The sequence below is a fragment of the Balaenoptera physalus genome (genome assembly GCF_965194825.1).
Source record: "Balaenoptera physalus genome assembly, chromosome: 12".
Taxonomy (NCBI): Eukaryota; Metazoa; Chordata; class Mammalia; order Artiodactyla; family Balaenopteridae; genus Balaenoptera; species Balaenoptera physalus.
In genome coordinates this window covers 68784467-68807917 of record NC_138897.1, presented here as the reverse complement: position 1 = coordinate 68807917, position 23451 = coordinate 68784467, and the positions used below count along the sequence as shown (strand labels likewise).

The 23451-nt window shown below is 50.2% G+C and overlaps 1 protein-coding gene across 1 annotated transcript in view; it reads right to left on the bottom strand.

The window, feature by feature from the left end:
- LDLRAD4 (low density lipoprotein receptor class A domain containing 4) overlaps positions 1–23451 on the bottom strand; it is a 302931-nt gene that overhangs the window by 142843 nt on the left and 136637 nt on the right. Inside the window, 1 exon segment of the mRNA XM_082415863.1 lies at positions 12736–13198. Within this exon segment, the coding sequence (XP_082271989.1) occupies positions 12736–12832 (97 nt within the window). The 5' untranslated portion in view covers positions 12833–13198.

Genomic DNA, 23451 nt, shown 5'->3' with positions numbered 1-23451 from the left:
CCTCACTGATTACCCGATGAAAAGTACCCTGTTGCTTCCACACAGAAGCACTAGAAATAAGATGAAGCTTATGAAGCGTGCTATCCAAGATGAGGCCCGTGGAGTGGACGCCCCTTTCAGAAAGGCCCAGCGCAGGCTCCACCTCTCAGATGCCAGTGGGCTCTGGGCGAGGTCTGGAAGCATGTGTGTGACGATGGGCAGCAACAGAGCCTGTGGGCTTGACTGTCTCCGGGCAGTAAATGCAGGGTCCTCGGGAGACGTTAAGTGTGCGCACATGTGCACAGGGCTGCGAGGAGAGCTGAGGACTCGGGAGAAATGGGGACGCAGCGTCAGCTCCCATGGCCCCGAGACCGCGGGGGAACATGCTCTGGGGCACCACCCACAGGGACCTGGCAGCAAGGCTCCACTTGACGGTGGGGTTCGTGGGTCCTGCTCCGTGATGGGGGCGTGGATCCCAGGGTGACGGAAGCAGGAAGCGGGGTCTCCTGGAAGGGAGGAAGGCATTTTACAGGGAAGGCCTCAGACATCTCTCTGAAGGGGTAGAGATGGAGCTGCCTCCACACAGGAGGCAGCAGGAGGAGGCTGTGCCCGTGAGAGGGTCACCTGTGAAGCGTGTAACCTGCTTTTCTGCCTAAGTCTGTAAATCTCCTTATTGATGTATTCAGTGCACACTGTAAATGTTTTCCTCCAATCCTGTAGCTCCAGCCGCTACCTGCAGCCATCGGTAAAGCGCTGGCCTCACCTCTGCGAGAAGGGCTGGCTGGTCAGCATGGGCATCGGCTGGAGGGCAGCCCCAGGCTCGCCCGCGGGAGACATCGGGGCGGTGGGGTGGGGAGCAGGCCTCTGCGGCGCACACGGCGAGCCACACACTGCCCATCCCAAACCCCACGCCCGGCCCTGATGACAGCCGGACACGCAGATTCACACCCCATCGCACGCCCAACGTTTCCACCAACAAGTCCAGAAGTACCTCAATTCAATTCAACCGTGACTACAAGAGGTGTCCCCGCCACACTTCGTCCTCCCCGTCCCACCTGGCTCAGGAGGCCCCCACCTGTCCTCCAGGTGGCTCAGCTGGACATCTCGCCCCAGCCTTGGCACGTCCTCTCCCTCGTAGCCGTCTCCAGGCAGTCTCTGCGCATGAGCGCCTGCGCCAGAGTCGGTCGTCTCTCGCTCACGCCCCTTCTTCCCACCGCCAGCGAGGTCTGGCCCTGCTCACAGCCCACCTCCCTGCAAACTCTGCTCCTCCCGGAATCCCCCTACCCGACCCGCTCCCTCACCAGGTCAAGGCCTACCTCTAACTCTGTTCCCTGACGCCCTGATGCTGTGCAGGTGACCCTACAGCTAAGCCTCGCGGCCTGGACAGGGCGATGGGGACGGGAGCAGTCTCCCTCTTCAACCTCTCTCACGCCCTACACACCTGCACATCCCTGCGGCAGAGGGGAGCCTGGTCACCCCTCCTCACCAGGCTACCTACACGCAGCCGCCGTTCCCAGTGGGGTTTAACGTGGATGAGCTGAGGCCACGCACATACTCTTCAATATGAAAGTCCTCTCTCCACCGAGAGCCTCTAATATTTTGATAACTTCATTGAGCAATTGTCTTTTTAAGGAAGATACACAAAGTCTACCAATAAAAAATAGGAACATTAATCCCAACTTGGTTTTTGGGTGAGAGGTCATTTTTTTTTTTTTAATTTATTTGTTTATTTATTTATGGCTGTGTTGGATCTTCGTTTCTGTGCGAGGGCTTTCTCTAGTTGCGGCAAGTGGGGGCCACTCTTCATCGCGGTGCGCGGGCCTCTCACTATCGCGGCCTCTCTTGTTGCGGAGCACAGGCTCCAGACGCGCAGGCTCAGTAATTGTGGCTCACGGGCCTAGCTGCTCCGCGGCATGCGGGATCTTCCCAGACCAGGGCTCGAACCCGTGTCCCCTGCATTGGCAGGCAGACTCTCAACCACTGCGCCACCAGGGAAGTCCCCAACTTGGTTTTGAGCGTCCCACTTCCTTCTTCCAAAACACTGAGCTGAGTGAAGTGCCCAGAGTTGTCCGCCGTCTCAAAGCCACCTGAACAACCAGATAAAAGGTGCTTTTAAGACAACGCGTTCCATCCTGTTAGCTAAACTTATACAACTTACTATTTGCAGGTTATTCTACTTCAGGGGAAAAATGATATTTACGATGTACGTATCTTAACTGTTTTTCATCCTGACCACTCTCTGAATGCTGACAGGTCTTCACCAATCTTAGTCATGCTCTGGCTTTGAGCAAGAGGGAAAACAGGTTCTTTACACTCAGAAGAAGTGTGTGCCTTTGAGATGCAGAGACACAGCCGTGAGCCTTGCCTAGGAACGTGGAGGAGAGGTGAATGGTAACAGAAACATGCCCCCGAGCTGAGCAGCACCTCCTCCCTCCTGCCCGGGCTCCATCCCCGTGCCCTCTGGGGACGTGGCTGCCACGGCAGCTCTGAGACAGTCACTGCACCTGACATCTTCAAAGGCTCTTCACTCGCCTCTGAATGAACCCCGAGCCCGCCTCCACGTGCCTGCCCTGCTCCTGCCTGCATCTCCCTCCCAGGGCTCCGGGCTCCGCTCCTCCTCCCTGAGCCCCCAGGATCCTCCCCCAGGAGCCCGCAGAGCCGCATCAGGGCACTGTCTCGCACCCGGAACCTTCTGCTTTGGGTTGCAGTTGTTCCGTCCACTGTGCTGGTTTTCTCTCCTCACTGCTCCTCCGTCTCTGGCCAAGCACAGCTGATCAACAGAGGCCGGCAACAAGCAAACAGTGGCACTAGGCACTGCAGCAAGACCAAGGCCTCTGCTGATGAAGCAAAAACAAACTAAGCAGTTTCTGTGGTTCGTGAAGAACTCCTTGGCGCTTCCCCTCGGCTGCCTCTCCCCTTACTCCTGACCAGGCACCCAGTTCAGCAGTTCAGTCAAAGTGGAACATCATACTTACTTAGTGGATAGTTTGGCTTATAATTCTTAACGTTAAAAAAAAAACAAACTTTAATTCCAACTAACATTTACTTGCACACACATGTGCTTATGCGAGGCATTCTGCTGGGAACTTTGACAAACCCCTAAGGGACAGGGGTGGACCCCACTCTCACCGCCACAGCTGGTCGGGGGCCCGGCTGCTGCGATGGTGGGCCAGCACCACTCCCACCGTATCTTGTTGCTGACAGTTGACCTCCCAGTTACAAATGCTTCATTGACTAGAAACCTCTATTTCTGAGAAAGCCATCTTCACACATAGCTGTTGCTGACGAGGCAGAGTGAAGACAGGCCAGGAGAGCCCAGAGGAGAGACACTACTCCTCACTACTCGGAGCCAGAGGAGAGTCGCTCCTTTGTGGGGCCATCAGCCACTCTGGATGGACTTAGCAGAGACAGAGCCGCCCGTCAAATGCATCCATACCTAAGCCCCTCACCCTGTCTGCCTATGGGTCCCAGCACCTCGGCCACCGGGACAGGGGCAGCACTAGCCAGAACTGGTTCTTTTTTCATAACTTTTTGTTTTTATTGTAGCAAGATACGCGTAATACAAAATGTACCATTTTCACGAATATACCACCCTGTGGACTAAGCACGTTCACAGGCTGGGCAGTCACCACCACCCTGGTCCACGCTTGCTCCCACCCCTCAGCACTGCAGGAGCAGGAGAACGTGGCCCGGCGAGGCCACTTCAGGAGGCAGCCACAAAGCAGCTGTGTTTTCCAAGGTGGAACACAGACAACACTCTGACAAGCATTTCACCAGCGAACTCGGCGTGGGGCGTCACCACCTGTCTCTCCCCACACCACCTCACTCTACACTGGATTCTGAAGGACCCAAGTCTCGGGGGAGCTGAGGCAGCAGGTGGGAGACACCGGGATCCAGCTCCATCGCGGGCAGAGCTGCGGCCGCTGGTCCACGCAGTCTCAAGCAGGCCTGCTTCAGGCTGTGCTGCTCCCTCACTGATAAACCTGGGTCGCTATGCACACCTCCCAGGGCTGTCACAAGGGAGGTGAATGAGACCACGTGTGTGAAAGCACCTGGTGTGACAATTAATGTTCACTCCCGTCAGCCCTGTGAAATATGACATCTGAGCTCAATGAGAGCATAATTCCAAAAGGGCAAGGAAAACAAGTAAGTTTAGACAGTTTCCCATCTTACTCCTGGCAGAAGGAGGCTGAGCCCAAACACTGCCAGCAGGTGTGGACCATCCACTGCCCTCCTGCATCTGGAGCCAAGAGGTGCCTTCCTTACGCTACTCTGGAAACATTCTAGAATAATACCAAAGTGATTATTCTCTGTTACCAGATTCATTGTTGTTGGTTCAAATTTTAAAATGGAACCACGAAACATCCACCCAGATGGTAAACGTGTTTATTTCTGCATCCTGTTTCTGGGTTTTCACGTTTGAATATGGTGCTCCAAAAAGAAGCAGATGAGATCTGTGACCTCATCTTAGGCCCAACGAGGCACATGACACCCTCAGCCTGTGTGACACCTGTATGGGGCCACTGCCCCCAAGGCCTCTGGAGGAGAAATCATCCCCCAGTGGCCATCTCTGAGCACAGGCAGGTCGAGGGTCCCGAGTGTGAAGGCAGAAACCCTACCACATGGAATATAAGTGAACGAGAGAGGAAACCATGCACTGGAGATTTCCAGGAGCAGAGGCCGGGGTCTGAGCAAATGTCCTCAGCCCTCTGGACCACGCTCCCAGCTCCAGGACAGCACGTGACACGACTGCACTGCACCAGGTAACGGTGTAGCTCAGGACGCCATCAGAGCGGGCACCTCAGGGAGAGGCGTCAGAGCACCAGTCGTGAACCCCCCACAGGTATGGCGTGAGCTCCCATCAAACATTGGCTCAATAAGCCCCCAATTTTTCTAAGGCCTTTATGTGTAACTAACCTCTTGAAGGTGGTGAGGGGAGAAAAAGAACATTTACTGAGCAACAACTATATGCCAGGCTCTATGTTTGATACTTTGCATGCCACTTCATTCAATCCTTATCAAAACATTACTTCGTACTTATTATTATTTCCACTTCGCTGTTGTAAAAAGTGCACCTCAGAGAGGTCAGCCACTTTGTCAAGGTCATAGAGCAGGAACTGGGGGGGGAGGACTACCCAGGACCTTCCTGCTGGAAGCCAGGCCCTCTCTGGCCTCTGAGCTCGTCCTGCAACAGTAAGCATGGGAGAGTCCACGTGAAGACTCTAGAAACACCTGTGCACCAACAAAGCAGGAGTCTAGGACCCAAGAAAGGAATTCAGGAGGCCACATGGTGAAGCAGTCACTTGCTTTCTGCACAAGTCTCTGACTTCTCCTGAGCTAAATGGCTCCCTTCAGGGATAACTTTAACATCCAAGTTTCAGACATATGATGGACAAAAGCCAAAATTTTTCAAAGAACCCAGTGAAATTTGTAGGTCATTTTTGACCCTGGATATTCAATGACAAGGAATTCATCTTAAACCAACACCGATGACTTAACTGATAGTAAAAAGCCCTGACTTTTGTGTATATATCCTAAAATCTAGCAAGGAGTTGCTAGATTAGAGTTGCCCTTTAGGATTTACTGTTATAAATAAAAAGCTAGAAAATGGAAGGTTTCAGCAAAACAAAAACATCTGTCAGATTAAATAATAATTTGAATGTTTTTGACCTTGTAATTCCTATAATATTTATTTTAATGTTATAGCTATTTAAGAGCTATAAAAATAAGGAGTTTATAATTATCTTTATGTTGTACATATTTAAATAACCTTAAAATGAATACAATTTCAGGCAACACTGAAATTTCTTCCTATCCTTATTTAAAATGGGTATGCACACTCTCCTCAGACATTAGGCTACCGTAATAACATAATGCCTCTAGAAAAGAAGATAATCACACTTGTCACAGCAGGAAAACCCTGGGAGCAGTGGAGAATGATTTACAGGGAAGACAGTGGAGCTGCGTTTGGGACTGTAAATTATGTGTTATTTACACAAAGAAACGACGTTATTAAGGAAGGGGCAGGTTTGTAACCGAGGACAAGATGCCAGCCTATACGGGGTGACCTAAGACCAGGCATGCACCAGCGTGCTCTGACATCTCTCAGTAAACTCACTTCCTTCAAGCCAGAGCATGTGAGATTTTACAGAACGCCACTGTCATCTATCTTTTTACATCTATTAAACCACAATGAAGAAGATCACCTGGGCTTCTCCCATGCACATCACAAAAGATCCCATGGACCTGAGACAGACCTTGGAGACAGAGAGGAAGATGGCAGAAGGACAGAGTCTAAGTGAAACTGCACAACCGAGATTGGGACTTGAACCCACTGTCTTTTAATTGAGATCATACACCTGGTCTCAGGACTTAATGAAGCTCAGGTTCTTTATGTCTCATCACAGAAAGAATTCAGCAAGAGGCAAAGTGATAGGTAAGAAGTGGATTTATTTAGAGAGAAACACTTTCCACAGACAGGTGGTCTGTCTCAAAAGGTGAGAGCAGCCCTAGGGTATGGGGTCGTCTTAGAAAGTGAGAGCAGCCCTGGGAGAAACACACCCCACAGACAGAGTGTGGGCCATCTCAGAAGGCGAGAAATCCCAAGACATGGGGTAATTAGTTTTTACGGACTGGGTAATTTCATAGGCTAATGAGTGGGAGGATTACTCCAACTATTTTGGGGAAGGGACGGGGATTTCCAGGAATTGGGCCACCGCCCACTTTTTGGCCTTTTCTGGCTGGCCTCAGAACTGTCATGGCGCTGGTGGGTGTGTCATGCAGCTGATGTATTACAGTGAGCTCAAGGTCCACTGCAAGTTGAATCTTACGCCATCTTGGACCTAATTGGTTCTAACCAGTTTATGTCATACCCTCAAGGGCTATGTCATTCTTTTAGAGGTTGTGCCCTGCCCCCTTCCCTCCGATTTCATTAGGGGGATGAGAAAGTATCACTAACAGTATCAAGGTATTTCAAAACGCAGAAACCATCTACTGACGGACAAGGGGTCCACTTTGTCCAGAACTTCAGTCACAGCAAGAGAACGAAGAAAGACATCACCAGGGGCCTTGAACTACAGGCTGAGGAGTCTAGACTCTTTAGGAAGCAAGAAGCAGCCACGGAAAGTTTGGGGGCAAGAGCAGGTATAATTAAAGCTGCACTTTCAAGAATACAGGCAGAACTCAGACAGGGGAGAATCGAGACAGTAAAGCTGCCTGGGTCCACTCTTCACTGGCAGCACCTACACACGTCTGGCAAGAGCTCCCTGAACAGGCCTGGGTAAAAGCAGCCCCACTATGGCCCAGCACCAGCAGGACAGGGTTGCCTGAACTACAGACACAAGGAGAAGCACATGCTGTGGGGAGCTGTCCCTCCATGGTTTTCTTTCTAAAAAGCCTTCAAGGTCTTGTCACTTGGGAAATATTGCCCACTGGCTGCCCATTTGGAGCCTTCATACTTTCATACTGCAGTCTCTTTCCTAATAAAGAACTGAAAAAAGTTATGCAGTAAAGAAACCAATTTTTCTTCTAGAATTTGGCCATCAATCCATCAACCCCTTTTATTGAAAAACAGCTCTCTATCTCCTAAAACTAGCATCCTCCAGGCAGCTTTGGAAAGCATGGGCTAATAACCAACCCGGCAGCCTTGAAGGGCTGAGTAATGAGCTGAAGGTCCGGGTGATGGGAAGCGGGTGGTCAGGATCCCTCAGGGCTGCTCCATGCCTGGAACAGTACAGACCTGTTCAGGCCACCAAGGCAGCCACATCCACCCTGTGCAGGGTCCCGCGCTCCTGCTGGTGTGAGAAAAATCCCACGGTGTGGGGGTGCGGACAGGCATCCCAGCAGCTCAGTTCAAGTGCTTCTTGCATTCTGCTCATTAGGCTAAGAAAACCTGGTCAGCAGCATCCATAGAATAGCTCTCTTTCAGATGCCTGAAGACTTATATCCACTCTCATCTTTCTCCTTTATGAGTAAAATAACCTTAATTTATTTAACAACTAGGTCTGGTTATCCTTTTCACAAGAAAGACTTGTAAAATCTGCAGAAACTTGGTTCATCTACCCAGTTATCCAAGGTTGAATGTCTTTCTGCATTGAATGGAAAGATTCAGAGCCTCAGAAGGTTAACTGAGCATCTAAGGGCGGCCCTGGGGGAAGGGAGGAGCAGGGTCTCAAACCCGAATCAGCTTTAGGTGACAACCCAGGCAGGATGCTTTCCACTCATCAGAGTACGGTGAACCTCAGAGGAAATCTCCCACGGCTGGGACGCTTCAGCAGAGGGCTGGCTGTACCCCGCTGGAAGGATTTCCATTTCTCTCTGCCCAGAGGCGCTGCAGGTTTGATGTCACAGGAGTCTATCCACTTACATCACTGCCTGAGTGAACCAAAGCTCAGCAGGAGGAACCGAAGCAGAGACCCCAGGTCACCTGCCTGAATGAAACAGCAGCACTGTCGTTGGGCCTTGCGATACTCAAGAGACCCTCCTGGGGGGGGGGGGTGCTACAGAGTCGCCAACATGTGTGACTCTCAGGACAGGCTGCAGCTGCCGTGGACGGGCACCTGGGGACTGAGCTCAGTCAGCCTCAGAAGCTGGGACCAACCAATCCCTTCAGAAATTCAATCACACACCTTAATAAAGTTCACATCTCTGACCCAATAATTCTTTTTCTGGGAGTTTATCCAAAGGAAATAGCCCAATATACAGAAGAGCTTTTTGCACAAAGGTGTTCACCAAAGCATTATTTATAAGGATAAAAGCTGTCCCAAACTGCAATATCCAACAATAAGAGCACAGTTTTGAAACTCAAGTACACTTACATAAAAGAATATTATGCAACAATTTAAAATCAAACTTATAATGAAAATGCTCATAATGTAAAGTTAAAAGGGAATGAGCAGATTATAAAATTGAATATATATTATGAACACAGTTCTGTGAGAAGAAACTTGCACAGCAAAGACTGAAAGGACACAAGCCAAAATGTTAACAATGGAAAGCTTCATACGGCAGGACTGTGTGTGGGCAAGTATTTGTCTTCATTCAACTTTTCTGCGCTTTCCAAATTTTCTTACAATGAGCAGGCATTACTTGTAAAAGGAAAAACTTGAGTTTGTTAAAAAGAATAGTATCTAAGTGATTAAAATAATTTCTAAATTACATGTGCTGAGAAAATTTAAAACAATGTATAAATTCCTGTATGCAAGGATTAGCCAAAGAAAATCATAATTAGAAAGCTGAATTTGCAGTACGTATCCATGTGGGTACACCTGCATGCACACAGGAAGCAAGACACAGAGGGGACTTCTAACCACGTGGGCGGGCAGGCAGCCAGCAGTGCATGGGGGAGGGGACTTCCCAGCTTCTACCACCTTCAAGGTAATTTCACACACTGCAAACAAGCATGGGCTTGCCATGCAAACACGGCTTCACACAGGCCTCCCAGCCTCCCTCCCAGCCAGACTGCAGCCCTAAGCCCTTCTTACATTCTAAGAAATCTGGAGCCCCTCCCACCCCCACTTTCAAGAGAATCAGAACATAAAATACAAACTGACAAATTTTTTTCAGTGGAGGTATGGTTAACTGTATAGTGACTTTTGTCTAGCAAAAACAAGAGTTAAGCCAAGGAAAAATGCCTTAACCCCTTTACCATTTAAGATATGTAAGGCAAGACTTTTTTCATTAGCATCTTCAATTCCAGCAGCTAAGATGATAGTCTTCAGTTGCCCTGGGATAAGAAAGACTGAAGTCAGGGCTTCCCTGGTGGCGCAGTGGTTGAGAATCTGCCTGCCAATGCAGGGGACACGGGTTTGAGCCCTAGTCTGGGAAGATCCCACATGCCGCGGAGCAACTGGGCCCGTGAGCCACAACTACTGAGCCTGAGCGTCTGGAGCCTCTGCTCCGCAACAAGAGAGGCCGCGATAGTGAGAGGCCCGCGCACCGCGATGAAGAGTGGCCCCCGCTCGCCGCAACTGGAGAAAACCCTCACACAGAAACGAAGACCCAACACAGCCAAAAATAAAAATAATAAATAAATAATAAATAAATTAAAAAAAAAAAAAAAAAGAAAGACTGAAGTCAAAAAACATAAGAACAGTAAATCAAGTGCGGAGGGGAAGCCCCCTGCTCACCTCCATCTGAGACCACAGCTCAACCCGCCCACGGGGCAGGGATGCAGGTTCAGCCCCTTCATCCTACGCCGCAGTAAGTAACTGTTACCAACTATGCGGACAAAGAATGATGAAGAGCAGTCAGAGAACAAATCCATAAGCTGAGTCCCCAGGGACCCACCCCCAGAGAAGGCCAGCACTTCGGTCTCCTTCCTTTTATCACTTGTTACTTCCTAGAGACACTGGGAAGCTAAAACCACTGCCCCGGTGTGCCCAGCTCTGATAAATAACAGTCAGCACCTGACAGCTTTCTGAAGAGCGGGCCGATTAGTTAATTTAATCATTCCTGTTGAAGGAATAGGACAAGTCGGTTTCTTTTTTCAAGAACTGACTCTGGAACCTGCCCCTCAACTCTGACACCTGCCCCACGATGCTCCCGGTGCTTCCCAGACTTTCCAGTGCCCCAAGCACCTGGGCTCTTGTTAGGATGCAGCCCTAATGTAGCAGGACTAAGTGTGCAGAGACCAGTTAGCTTCCCATCTCTGAGAATGAGACCCAGTCAGTGGTAAGGCTCCCCAGGTGACCCCCGTGTGCAGCCAGGGTCGCACATACCACTAGGAGGTTTGGAAAGGCCACTGGCTCAATCTAACTCCTGGCTACTCTGAGTGTGCCCCCTGCACAGTGACACCAGCACACCAACACCGGCCTCAGAGCTGCGGTGAAGAAGGGCGGGGCAAACACAGCTAGAACATTAGGTTGGCCACAGTTATCGTTTCACTACTGCCAGTAGTATGATTATTCTTCAGGTGGGCTGACACAGCTGGGACAAGGCCAAAGTTGTGAAGAAACAGAGTTCTTGGGAAAACTATGAGTTAAAAGCAGATAAGAAAATAAGAGCTGGGGAGGAGCTCCGAGAGGGTGGCTCAGGGCAAGTGTGTGGGGAGCTGACAGAGGGCCATGTGCATGGCCCACAACTGGGGCAGGAACAGTCACAACAGCGACCACTTACCTGGGCCTGAACTAACAGGGCAGGCACTGTCCTAACAACCCCCAGTTCTCCAGGCTGAACCATTCTTGCTTTCCATTCTTTAGCTCCTACTATCCCAAGGCCCCCCGACGGGCTGGGGGCTTCCCCTCCCGGGGGGCAGAAGAGCTGACCACCTAGGAGAAACTGGCAGTGAGCTGGGAGCCTCGGGAGCCAGGCGGGGGATGCTCTTCACCCCTGGGGGGGCAGTGACACAGCTGAGGAGTATGGGGACAGGCTCGTCTACATTTTGGACTGTGAGCTGCGTGCCCCTCCTCAGGTTTTTTCTGTCCCACCCTCTCTTCCTTCTCTTCTTCCCTCTTCTTCTCAGAGCTGCTTTACGAGCTGCCTTCCATGGCCTCACAGGCAACTCTCTTGGCAGCTGCACCCCAGGGCTGCAGCTCCTGGGATGGACAGCTGAGGCACGACCCCTAGGGAGGACCGGAGGAGGGGTTTCTGGTTGGGTTGGCCGGCTGAGGAGGGTCTAGAGAGCTGGGCTCCGCGTGCTCTTCTGAAACAGCCGTCTCACTCGTCTTCCTGGGCCCTGACCACTCCGGGGGGACCTTCCCCAGCTGGCCCCCAGGAGGGGGGTCCCCTGTTGCACATGCCCGGCTCCTCCAGCCCTTTCTCCTGTGAGAGCTGCACGTGACCACATTCACTGTCAAACCAGCAAGGGGAGCAGGAACAACACTGTTGACTGTCAGGAGCAGAGCTCCAGCCAGCGGGGAGGAAGAGCCCCACGCTCTCTCCCCAGCAACCCGAGCTGCCCGCTACACACAACTGGAAAACCTGCAAACTTTTAGGACTCACAGAGCCAGAGAATACAGGCACTTCTTGTAATTTTCCTACCATCCTTCCTTTAAAAAAAAAAAAAAAAACTCTTTATACGTAAAACTGTTTTCCCTGGATTCCATGAGGTCCTTCAACTTCACGGCCCACATTTTATAAATAAGGAGGCAGAGGCCCAGAAGCATTAGTGTCTTCCTGGGATGTTAAGTGAATCAGACAAAGAACCAGGATCCAAATTCAAAAGCCCCGTGGCTCAGGCCCTGGCTCTGGGCACCAGCCAGACTGAGTGGTTCCCTGCGAAGGGAGCAAATCAGACCCGGGGGGAGAACATACACGTGGAAGAGTGACACGGGGCTTCTCCACGAGTCCTTTACAGGACAAGGTCAGCGCTCAGAGTCACCACCCCACCACCGTCTACACATGAGCGAGTCTCAGGAAGAAAACTAACAACGCGGAGGGAGAGGTTACTCATCAGCCATAACTATTCCCTCCAAGTCTTCCCAGCTCTGGACAGAAAGACACCCCAACACACCGCTCTGCAAGGGATGGATTTTCTTCAAAGAACGGCGGCTCGCCGGATACTATGTGTGCCCTACAACCCAACAAAGCAGAATCGTAAAATGTCTGATGCTCTTTCAAATTCCTCTCTACAGAAAAGGAGAACACGCCATAGTTTCGCCAAAATCAGTCACCATGGCAGCCTGAGCCCCTTGACGCTGTGTGGGCTTCAGTTCCTAAATGTAGACATATATTCATTTCATATAGTTGTTCGGTATCTTATTACCTATCGACTAAGAGATGAAATAAAGTCTTCAGTTAAGTGTGGCGGATTCTCACCTGTGAAAGCATTTGTGGCCTGAAAGCCAGCTTCCTGCATACTGCTCCCCGGCAGGCCTGTGTTCCCACTTGTCAGCTGTCCCGTCACCAGGAACATCCAGGAGGCCTCAGGTCACCTCCATCTCAGCTTGCAGGAGGCCATCACTCTGCCTGTCTGGCTTCTGGTAGCATCGGACACCAACCTGCCCTGCTCCCAGACTCTGAGAGCAGGTGGTAGCTGGGACGGCACCCAGTCCAGCAGTGTGCACGCTCGGGGCACTGGTCACATCAGCCGTCCAGCCAGAGAGTGGAGGCCATGGTGGGCCCAGGAGCGAGGAAGCTGTCCCACGGACACCGGCCTACCCACCTCAGAGGAAGGACCCCCCCAGCCGCCTGGCAGCCAGCATTCTCCAGGGGTCTCACTTGCTCCGGGGGGTTCAGGAGGGTCTGATCTGCAGCTCTCTATGCTTCGCCTCTCCCCTTGCTGAAATTAAAAAGAAAGAGATCATTTTCCTGATGACCTGTAGAACATGAAACTCAGTAGACCCACAGAGGCCAAAAAAGAAAAAGAAGCCCCCAGAGCCATGCCCATGACCACACTGTGTGGGAAGTGGGGCACGTGTAGCACTTCTCCTACTGCCCGAGAAGGGGTGGGGTGTCGGGAGGACTCCTGCACCCAGAACAAGATGGGGCCAGCTGCTCCGAGCCGCTCTAGGAACAGTTACAAAGGTCACACACATTCAAATGTCCTCCCCAGGCTACCCTAGGCCACAGACACCTGAAGGAGAAATCCATTTCCTAAACAGTTTCCTGAGGTCTTACAAGTGGGATCTGAGGTTCATGCCCACTGCTGTCAGCACGCCAGAAAGGACTTGGGTTGAGCTGTTTTACAAAGTGACTCTTGGGACTTCCCTGGTGGTCCAGTGGCTAAGACTCCGGGCTCCCAATGCAGGGAGCCCGGGTTCGATCCCTGGTTAGGGAACTAGATCCCGCATGCCGCAACTAAAGATCTTGCATGCCCCAACTAAGACCCGGTGCAGCCAAATAAATAAATATATATATATATATATTTTTTTAAAGTGACTCTTAAGTGGGAAAAAAAGGTCAGTGATAATTTTTTTAAAAGAATAGGAAGGAAAAGCAAATTTAATCTATCAATATAAACTGTTCCATATATATTACATATCCCATAATAATAAAAGCATTTTACAAATACTTATCATATATTTTAATGTTGTTATACTAGCAACATTAACTACAAGAATGTTAGAAGTCCAAAGGACCAGACTTTTTTTTTTTTTTTTTTAATTTTTGGCTGTATTGGGTCTTCATTGCTGTGCACGGGCTTTCTCTAGTTGCGGCAAGTGAGGGCTACTCTTCATTGTGGTGCGTGGGCTTCTCATTGCAGTGGCTTCTCTTGTTGTGGAGCACGGGCTCTAGGCGGGTGGGCTTCAGTAGTTGTGGCACGTGGGTTCAGGAGTTGTGGCTCGTGGGATCTAGAGCACAGGCTCAGTAGTTGTGGGGCACAGGCTCAGTTGCTCCGTGGCATGTGGGATCTTCCCGGACCAGGGATCGAACCTGTGTCCCCTGCACTGGCAGACGGATTCTTAACCACTGCACCAGCCCAAGGACCAGGATTTTGTGGGTTTTTAAATTTTATTTTTATTTATTTATTTATTTTTAACATCTTTATTGGAGTATAATTGCTTTACAATGGTGTGTTAGTTTCTGCTGTATAACAAAGTGAATCAGCTATACATATACATACATCCCCGTATCTCCTCACTCTTGTGTCTCCTTCCCACCCTCCCTATCCCACCCCTCTAGGTGGACACAAAACACCGAGCTGATCTCCCTGTGCTATGCGGCTGCTTCCCACTAGCTATGTATTTTACATTTGGTAGTGTATATATGTGTCCATGCCACTCTCTCACTTCGTCCCAGCTTACCCTTCCCCCTCCCCGTGTCCTCAAGTCCATTCTCTACGTAGGACCAGACTTTTAAAACAGAATCCCAAATATGAATCTCTGGTATTAGAGAAAAGGAACCTCTTCCATTATTATCACTTCATCCTAAACAATTTATAGCTAATTTTTAGAAAATGTAACTTTATTCCTCTTTTTCACCATCAAACTAGAGAAAAGAAAAAAATTTAAGAAAACAACACATAACAGAAAGGAACCCTCTGTTAAAGCCCTCTTGCTGTAAACATAAGGTAATAAAGTAAAACATCACTAATACAGAGTAACTGGAAGGAAGCCCTAGTGTATTAAGGAAGCACCTTAATTACATGAAGAAAGAAATTCAACTGCATTGCCTTCATGTACTTGCAGTAACAATCTCAGTTAATAAAGTGCAGCCCAGTAGGAGTCCTCAAGTTTAATGAATAGATAAAAAATTTAATTAAAAATCATTTATGTAAATGGTGGTTCTGAAGTGCTTGAAAATGTGAGAAAATGTTTGTTCTCTGAATTTAAACATTCCATATCAAATGACCAGTAGAGACAGTTATCAATGTCCCAAAGTCCTACACCAACACCCAGAGTAAAGGACCATGTGCACTGTAGTTATCTACTTTAGGGAATGGAATTGCCAGTTAAAAATAAAAGCCCACCTGCCCTAAAACCTTGATTATCTTTACTCTTTCTATGATGCTTTCAATGCACAGAAATACTAGACTGTATTTGTTCTCTTTTCCTGAACTCAAAGACAAACTAAAGTGTGGTGATGTTTTTGTTGTTTTATTGAGGGGTTTTGCTTAATTATCTTGTTTCATTGCAAAAGGCATGCTACCACAATTTTTTAAAAAACCAAGCTATACATTTCAAACGGCTATGGGAAAGATTGAGGCTGATGTGGATATAAATAAAAGAAACAACAAATTCTTCTTTTTTTTCTCTTACTGTCTCTGTCACACTCATCAATACTTAACTTTACTTCTAAAAGAGAGGGAAGACGACAGGTGTGTAACAGCTCCCCCTGAGGTCTTGGGCATGGTCCTGGCCTGGATGTTTAGAGCATGACATGTGTGGTTCCCAACACAGGCTGAAGGGCCAAAATTTATTTTAATTATCTTCATTAACTGATGACGTGCATATTCCTACATACATTTGGAGTCTCCTTAATATGCAATTTTCAAGTGAAAGTGAACCTGTAACTGCCATAAAATGTTTTCTTCCTCACCACTAACAACACAGATAAGATACCCTTTCTAGAAACACACAAAAAAGAGGAGTGGGTCCCCAGAACCTGGAGTCTGTTCTGTTCAGCGAGGGACCGACCAAAGGGAACGGGGCCAGGCAGCCATGCTCAGGAGGAAAGTGACCCAGCAGGCTGGAGAACAGGTGGGTGATCGGGACCCAGAGTTGGCAGAGGTACCACACGTCGGCTTTCACAGCTCAGCAACCAACCAAGAATCAGGAAAAAGGCACAGAAGCTGAACACATCGCTGTCCTGCTTGCCCCCCACCCTCGAGGGCCCTGCTTACCTTCTAGTCTCAGAGGTGGCACCTCGCCCACGCCTGGACTAAATGCAGAGCCTGGTAACCTGGCTCGCTGGCCCTGGCCGCAGCTGTGGCTGCATGCAGGGGTGCTGATCGCTCAGCACCATCTCTCCGCTGAGCTGTAAGCCCCACACGGACGTTTCCCTTGAGCACCTAAGGCATTGACTGGTGCCCAGTGGACATCAGTAGGACAAGTCTACTGAACGATGGATGGGTGGACCAAGGCTGCTGGTGTTTGGACGAGGCGCACAGAGAGGCTCGGCAGACGCTGCAAACCAACCCGCTGCCCCGAGCCATGCTGATGGATGCCATCCCCGGGCTGAGAGGCTGTTCACACCTCTGGCTCTGAGCCTCTGAACTGGCAATGCTTTTGCTACCACCCCACTAGTCAAGGTGAGACAAGGAAAACGAGCAATGACTCCTCTGCACTCACACTTCACAGCAAAGTACCCAGCACAGGCCCGTGGAGGTCACTGCTCTAAATCCTCTCAAGCCACAGAGAAAACTCTAGCCCCACAGAGGTCACATGACTTAGCCCCAAACTAGCGCTCAGGAGTTGGGACTAACGCCTGGTCTCTTGCCCCTCCAGCCACTGTTATTCCCATGCTACTTCCGAATCTCAGGTAGTTTCCTAAACCGAAGTGCCTTAATGCTGGTAATGCTCAAATCAGGAAAATCTAGGGGGGAAAAGAGGAAAAACAAAGAGAGAAAGAGGCAACTTACCCAGGATGCAAGGTCACAGAGTAACCCTGAACCCATTCAAGAGCCCCTCTACAGCAAGCACACTACCACCATCCTGTCATGGGCACATGGACACACACACGCGCACACACACATGTTCTATTTACACTGGGAAGATGGGCAGGACTAACCAGGAAATAAATTAATTCAATATTGCACTTGAAACATGTCGTTAAGTCCCTCCCATAATGGAGCAACAGTTACTAAGGAAATAGAGCACACAAAAGGGAAAAACACCCCCACAACAACGGACGTTCTTAAAAACGTGAACACCCACGAAACCTAACCAAATAAGTTGTGGAATACGTTTGCTTTACCACTTGTTCACAAAAACTCATACAACACACAGCCTCCCTAGAATCACTGGGGAGTGAAAAGAACTACATTCCACAGATGACAACTATCATGAAAGTTCAGTGCGGAAAGACACGCGATTTAGGAAACACAGGGTCTCACGCTGGGCACAGAGGCCAACTCAACAGAGAAGTCAAACCACCTTTTCTCAAAATCTAGTAACACTAGTATAAGTGTAGTGCATAAAGAATCAATACCGCAGTTTCATTTCTGATTTCCTCACACCATGGACAGACTGCCTCGCTGTTATGTTGGTTACCTAGGTGACGGCCACCTGGGTGATGGCCAGACTGAGCAGCCGCAGGCTCCGGGCCGCAGAGGTCCCACCTGTCTGAGGACGGGCACTGCTCCACCCTCGGAGGAAGGAGCATGGAGAGGTGAAGGGATGGTCCCAACCTCGACAAACCATGACACTGTTGCAAGACTCAGAAAACAGAAACAAATACATTGAGAGTGTGCCACACTGCTTACTGGAAAAAACTCAACTACTGGCTTGTTCATCTAAGGTCAAAGTGGCAACGGACTCTGAGCGAGACAGAGGTGAGGAAAAGTGGGACAAGAAAACTGAGGGTCTGCTTCTGGCCCAAGCTTGGAGCCCTCCGCCCCGTGGACAGACACTCAGACCTGGGAAGTGCCGTTCAGTCTAGGTATTCCTCACGGCAGCCACCACCCCTGCCCTGCCCTGGGCCAGGCTCAGCCAGGCTACCACATCCTCATGCACCATGAGGGGTGAGAGCTCGAGGTCCCTTCTGATCTGAGCAGGCCCCAGTGGTCATGTCTCCAGTCAAGGGAGACGGGACAGATGTGCGTGAAAAGGACACTGTGAACCAGCACAGAAAATCTGCACAGAAACCAAGTCTGAGAACAACTCAGACAAAGGGCCATCTGCACAGCAGTACGGATCCTTCTCGCTGCTCTTAATTTCTGTGATTTGGGGTGTATGACAATTGCAGCTTTTATAACACAACCTCAAAGCCATCGAGCCCTGGTCAGCTCAACGGGCTCCAGGTACTCAGGTCACCACTTCAGGAAGCAAGTACAAAATCTAAAACCCTCTTCAAATATGCACACAAGATGCAAACATGGAAGGTAGCAATTCTATTAGACCATCATTTAAAATGTCACCTCGAAAATCCGACACTTGATAAAACCTGAAGAATCTACAGTCTGAGCTCTCCCCAAACCAAGCTGGAGAACATTTCCCCCAGATAATTAAGTAGGAAAACTGCCCCTAATAATCAGTACAGGTACCACTACCTCCTCGCACTACCTATGGGCAGGGGAGGCCATGGGGTCGCCGTTCATTTTATAGAGGAGGAGACGGTGGCCCAGGGAGGAGAGGGAACACACTGCAGGATGAGGGAAAAGCTGGACCAGACCAGGTGTCAGTCTGGGCCCAATCTCCAGGCTCTCCTGTAGACGCAAACTGGTCAAAGGAAGAAGCTGAGAAAGGGGCACGGGGCACACATGGACCCCTGCCTGTGGGGCTCAGGGGATCCTGAAACAATCCCCACTTTCCCAGGCCCAGATCGGGCCACGCCCACAACACCAACACACCCCAAAGAGAAGGCGCAGAAGGGCCAGGGCCTTGGGGCAGGGGCAGAGTCAGAGTCCTCGGGCGGACGTGCACTGACCGAAGGTCCCCTGACCTAGTCTGAGCACGTCACAGTCACCTCGAAAATGGATGCCAGCTGAGCAGAGGTCACTCCTCCCAGACTGGCGTGAGGGGCACAGGCCGGCTCTGCACCTAGCACTCTCCTCCACCCCAATTTTCTTCAGATAAAACCAGCTTACAGTGGGCATGGCAGGCCAAGAAAAGGGGGCCCTGCAGGGGTAATGAGTGTGAACAGCAAGGGAAGGGGGCTGAGAGCAAAAGGGAACGTGGGCCCACGGTTCCACCCTCCCTGCACACGCTCCTGTACCACCGTCACCCATCAGGGCTGCTGGGCCAGCGCCTGCACCCCGGTGCCTTGCCTGTGACCTCCTCCCTGCTCTCTGGCCTAAAGAATACCACACAAGCTGCATCTTCTCGTTCAGCTGCTTGTCGGGTCACTACTCTAGCACGGCACTATTTGAGGTGCCTGCACTCTCCTATCTCTGTCTATGGAGGTATTTATAATGGAAACCTTTTCTTGCTAATCTTAGCATCCACAGCACTGTCCATGGGGACTAGCATACAGCAGGTAGCTAATAAATGCTGGTTATACTGCACTGAATCACATCTGAGCTTCGGCTGGGTCACTCCCTTGTCACTCTACTCCCTCTGCCCTGCCTCAGCTGCAAGTAGCACCAAGGGCCTGGGACCCAAGGAGGCTGCTGGTCACAGGGCACGCACACCGGGAGGGTGCTCCTTGTGGGAGGGTCAGGCTGGGCGTCTGGAGCACAGGCAAGGCCAACCCTCCGCCACTTAAAACACACTGGAAGGAGAGCTTTCCATGCAAACAGGCCAGAGGACAAAAGGCCAGACCCTGAGGCAGACCGCCTTGGGTGCACCTCATTCTAGGCCACATGCAACTCTGGCAGTTACTTAACCCTGAGCCTCAACTTCCTCATCTGTAGAGTGGAAGCATCAATGACACTCCGAATTACTGTGCATTTAATGAGGGGCCATGTACAAAACACTGGTCTCCAATCAATGTTAAAGAACAGCGCACCTGGGCAGATGACTGATGCGGGGTTGGACAGCATGGCCCACCCTCCCTCCTCCAGCTCCATCTCACCCAGCCGGACACGACAGAGCGTTCGACCTCATATTTCCTCACGTGATTTGTCTTGATATTTTTAAAGTTCTTGATAGATAAAAATCTAAGCTCACAAACACTCTATGTCAGCTAAAGTTAATAACAGAAAAGGGAAAGGATACAAAAGTAAAGAAAATGTGTAGGTGAGGTATTTGGTATGAAATGTGGTAGAATAACCTTTTGTTATTATTATTTAGTTAAACAAATGACAAAAAAGAAACTCGTCTTTAAAAGGAAAAAGAGTCTCGATATTCAATTTTTCTTCATGTTTACATATTGAAATATCAAATTTTAAAAACAGCAATAGATGGTAATAAATAAATTTGACCCAGGTTTTACATCTCCTTACTAGAAAATAACCATGCAGGGTCCAATCTGCCTTTCTTCTGTCCTTCGCCCTGTTTGGTTTGTACCTTTGTAAAGTGCTGACTTTTTAAGTCCTTTTCCGTATATTTCTGAAGCTTTCCCAAGGCCTCAAGAATGAAATTCTGCACAGAGAGGACATCCCACCAAGTGCCCTCTGCATGATAGGAGGTATTGGAACAGGGACACTGGCACCTGAAAAGCTAACATAATGACCAACAATGAAACAGTCGGTGCTCCTACGGAAACGAACCATCTGCACAATGCCAGGCGCTCGCGTTAGCAAACGTTTCCTAAGTGTCCTTTGTGCACGAAGCCCCAGACCAGCTCCACATCTGCTTTCTAATCAAACACACAGAGGATACCTAAACATCCATCAAGTAGCTTTGCCTTGCATCCTCATATTCATTTTCTGAAAAATATATTTCTCTAGGAAAAAGAAAACTTTCCACATTATATTACAATTAAATAACCTGTTTGAGGTGGGTGGTAGTGGATTGAACACTCCAACGATATTCTTCTTAGATGTTTCCAAAGAAAGGTACACATGGTCTGGGACAGACATGGGAGAAGGGAGATGCGTGCTGTGAGCCCTGACAGGCACCTGCCCACACCGGGGCCCACGAGGCTCCGACCAGCGGCCAATTTAACACAGGTGCACTGTAGGTCACACACACAGGGCTGCTTAGTGACCGGTGCCCTGGCAGAGAGACAACGAAACCGAGGAGGAGCCCGCTTAGCTCTGCAGAGAGGAGGTGGGCAGAGAGCTCATAGACACGGACCCACCGCACCCTCTCAGGACCTGCACTTCCTTCCACTCAACCACCCCGCTGCCTCTCTCGTTTAAGGGAAGCAGGAGCAGCAGCACACGCCACGTGTCCACCATCCCAGGAGGAGGAAGACCCTGGGACTGCCCCAGACAGACCACAGGTTCACAGAGAAGAACTCGAAGATCATCTCTGGACCAGCCTCTCAAGACGACATGGAATTCAACCCAGAAAGCCACCACGGGAGCCACACCAAATTCTGGAAGCAGAACTCATTTAGCCCAGTCAGCACTGGTGGAACAACTCAGTCTGATCACAGAAGCCCAAGGACACGTTTCAGCAGATGTCCAAGGATACAACACAAAATGGTACAGTCTGAGGTTGGCCCCCGGAGCTGATGTCACCGCAGCAGCTGGTCCGAGAGTGTGACACAGGGGCTCTGGGTGGCAGTGGAGCACAAGAGCGAGTTCCCCCTCTGGGAAAGGCCCCAGCACACTAAGCCACAGATGAGCAGTGCCCAACTCCACAGCCGTTAGGGAAACACTGAGAGAGCTTCCCGGCCTCCTGGAAGGCTGGATGGGGCAGGGCCATGACAGTGCACCTGTCCTAAAGAGCAGCTGCTGAAGGGGCAGAGAATTCAGGGGAAAGCTTGAGTGGTATTTGACTAATGGGACTACACAACCCATCCCCGTGTATCTGGAGGCCTTCAGCCAAGCAGACAGGGCTCATCAGACCAGTTTCCGCTGCCTTGGTAACAAAGGCCCACGTGTGTGCTCATCACAGCAGAAGCAAACAGGTGTTATTCATGAGGGAAGCACCACCGCAGGTACCATGTGTCCCACCAAGCGTCCCCAGTGGGTGAGACATACCTCCTGTAACACAGGACTGGCACTCCTGACACGGTGTCCTGCAGCACCTGGGCCTGTGGGTTTGCAGCCCACAGAGTTTCTGCAGCTTCAGAGCACGTATCACCACTACAGAAACCACCCCACCCTGAACAGTGCACCGAGCCCACGTCAGTGTTCCTGACACTGAGTGAAGCTGTCTGTTTAACATGTCCACCATCAGATCTGGACAAGAGAGTTCCTAGGAAACCACCCAAGAAAACCACAGGGCTCCGGCAGCAGGAGGAAATTTTAAGCACCAAGTTTGGAGCCTGACATCACTGTTCCTGTTCCCATTATTCGCCACACTTGGCCAGTGTCTGATGGTGTCGCAGGACTAAGTACTCCGCGGCCCCGTCATCCTGACCGGCAACTTTCTCCCCATTGAAAAGAGCATCTTCTTTCAGTTCTTCCTTTCCCTCTAAAACCAGCCCTTATTTATTCCCTTCCCCTCTGGAGCCAATGAGTAGGAAGTGATCCATTCCTTCCTGCTCTGCAGTGGGCCCTCAGGAGGCCCCGGCAGTGGCGGGGCGGAGGCGGGGGCAACAGGAGGCCTCACCACAATCACAGCAGCACCTCCTGTCCCCTGGCCCCCACTGTGCCCTCTAACAGCGAGGAGGAGGATGTGATCGTGCTCCTCACAGAACGGCAAGCTCTTACTGCTTTTCACCCAAACACTCTCTCTAAGCCAGTGTTTCCCCAAATGTCCCTAGAGGAAGCATGCAATCATCAAAACTAAATTTTGCCTGTTTTGACTGAAAAACTGAATCCATTGACAAATACATTTGAAATAGGAAAATAACCATAAGTAAATACACAAGACTAATGTCAAAGAGCAAGGAGCTGCCTGTTTATTTGCGCTGGGGTCAGAGGCCACGATAGAGAGAGAATGAGGGTCGGGGCTGCCAAACTCTGACACAGCCGCTCACTCTACAGAGGTGCTGTGCTCAGAGGAGCAAGCGCAGCTTTGGGGTCAAACAGACGGGGTTCAGAATGACCATTCTGCTGAGCAGACTGCCACCCTACCCGGGCAGGCTACACAGCCTCTCTGAGCCTCAGTCTCCTCATCTGTCAAGTGGGACATTAATGTAGCTGTAAGGCAGTGGTGCTAAGAAAATACACGACAGCATGGACACAGCCTCAGAACGCCCAACAGGCCCTCAAAACACAGCAAAGGGAGGAACGGGGAGCAGGGAAGAAGGGCAGGGGCAACACTACCCTGGATGTCAGACCCTTGGGAGCCGTGTGGGTGGTGTGGTCAGTCGACTGGGCTGTAAGCGGGTGGGGTCCACTGAATGCCACTCCATGGATGAACACTCAGAGTTAAAATCTAGGGCCTGCTAGATTGGAATTTAATATTCCCATCTTCAAACAATTATTTAAAT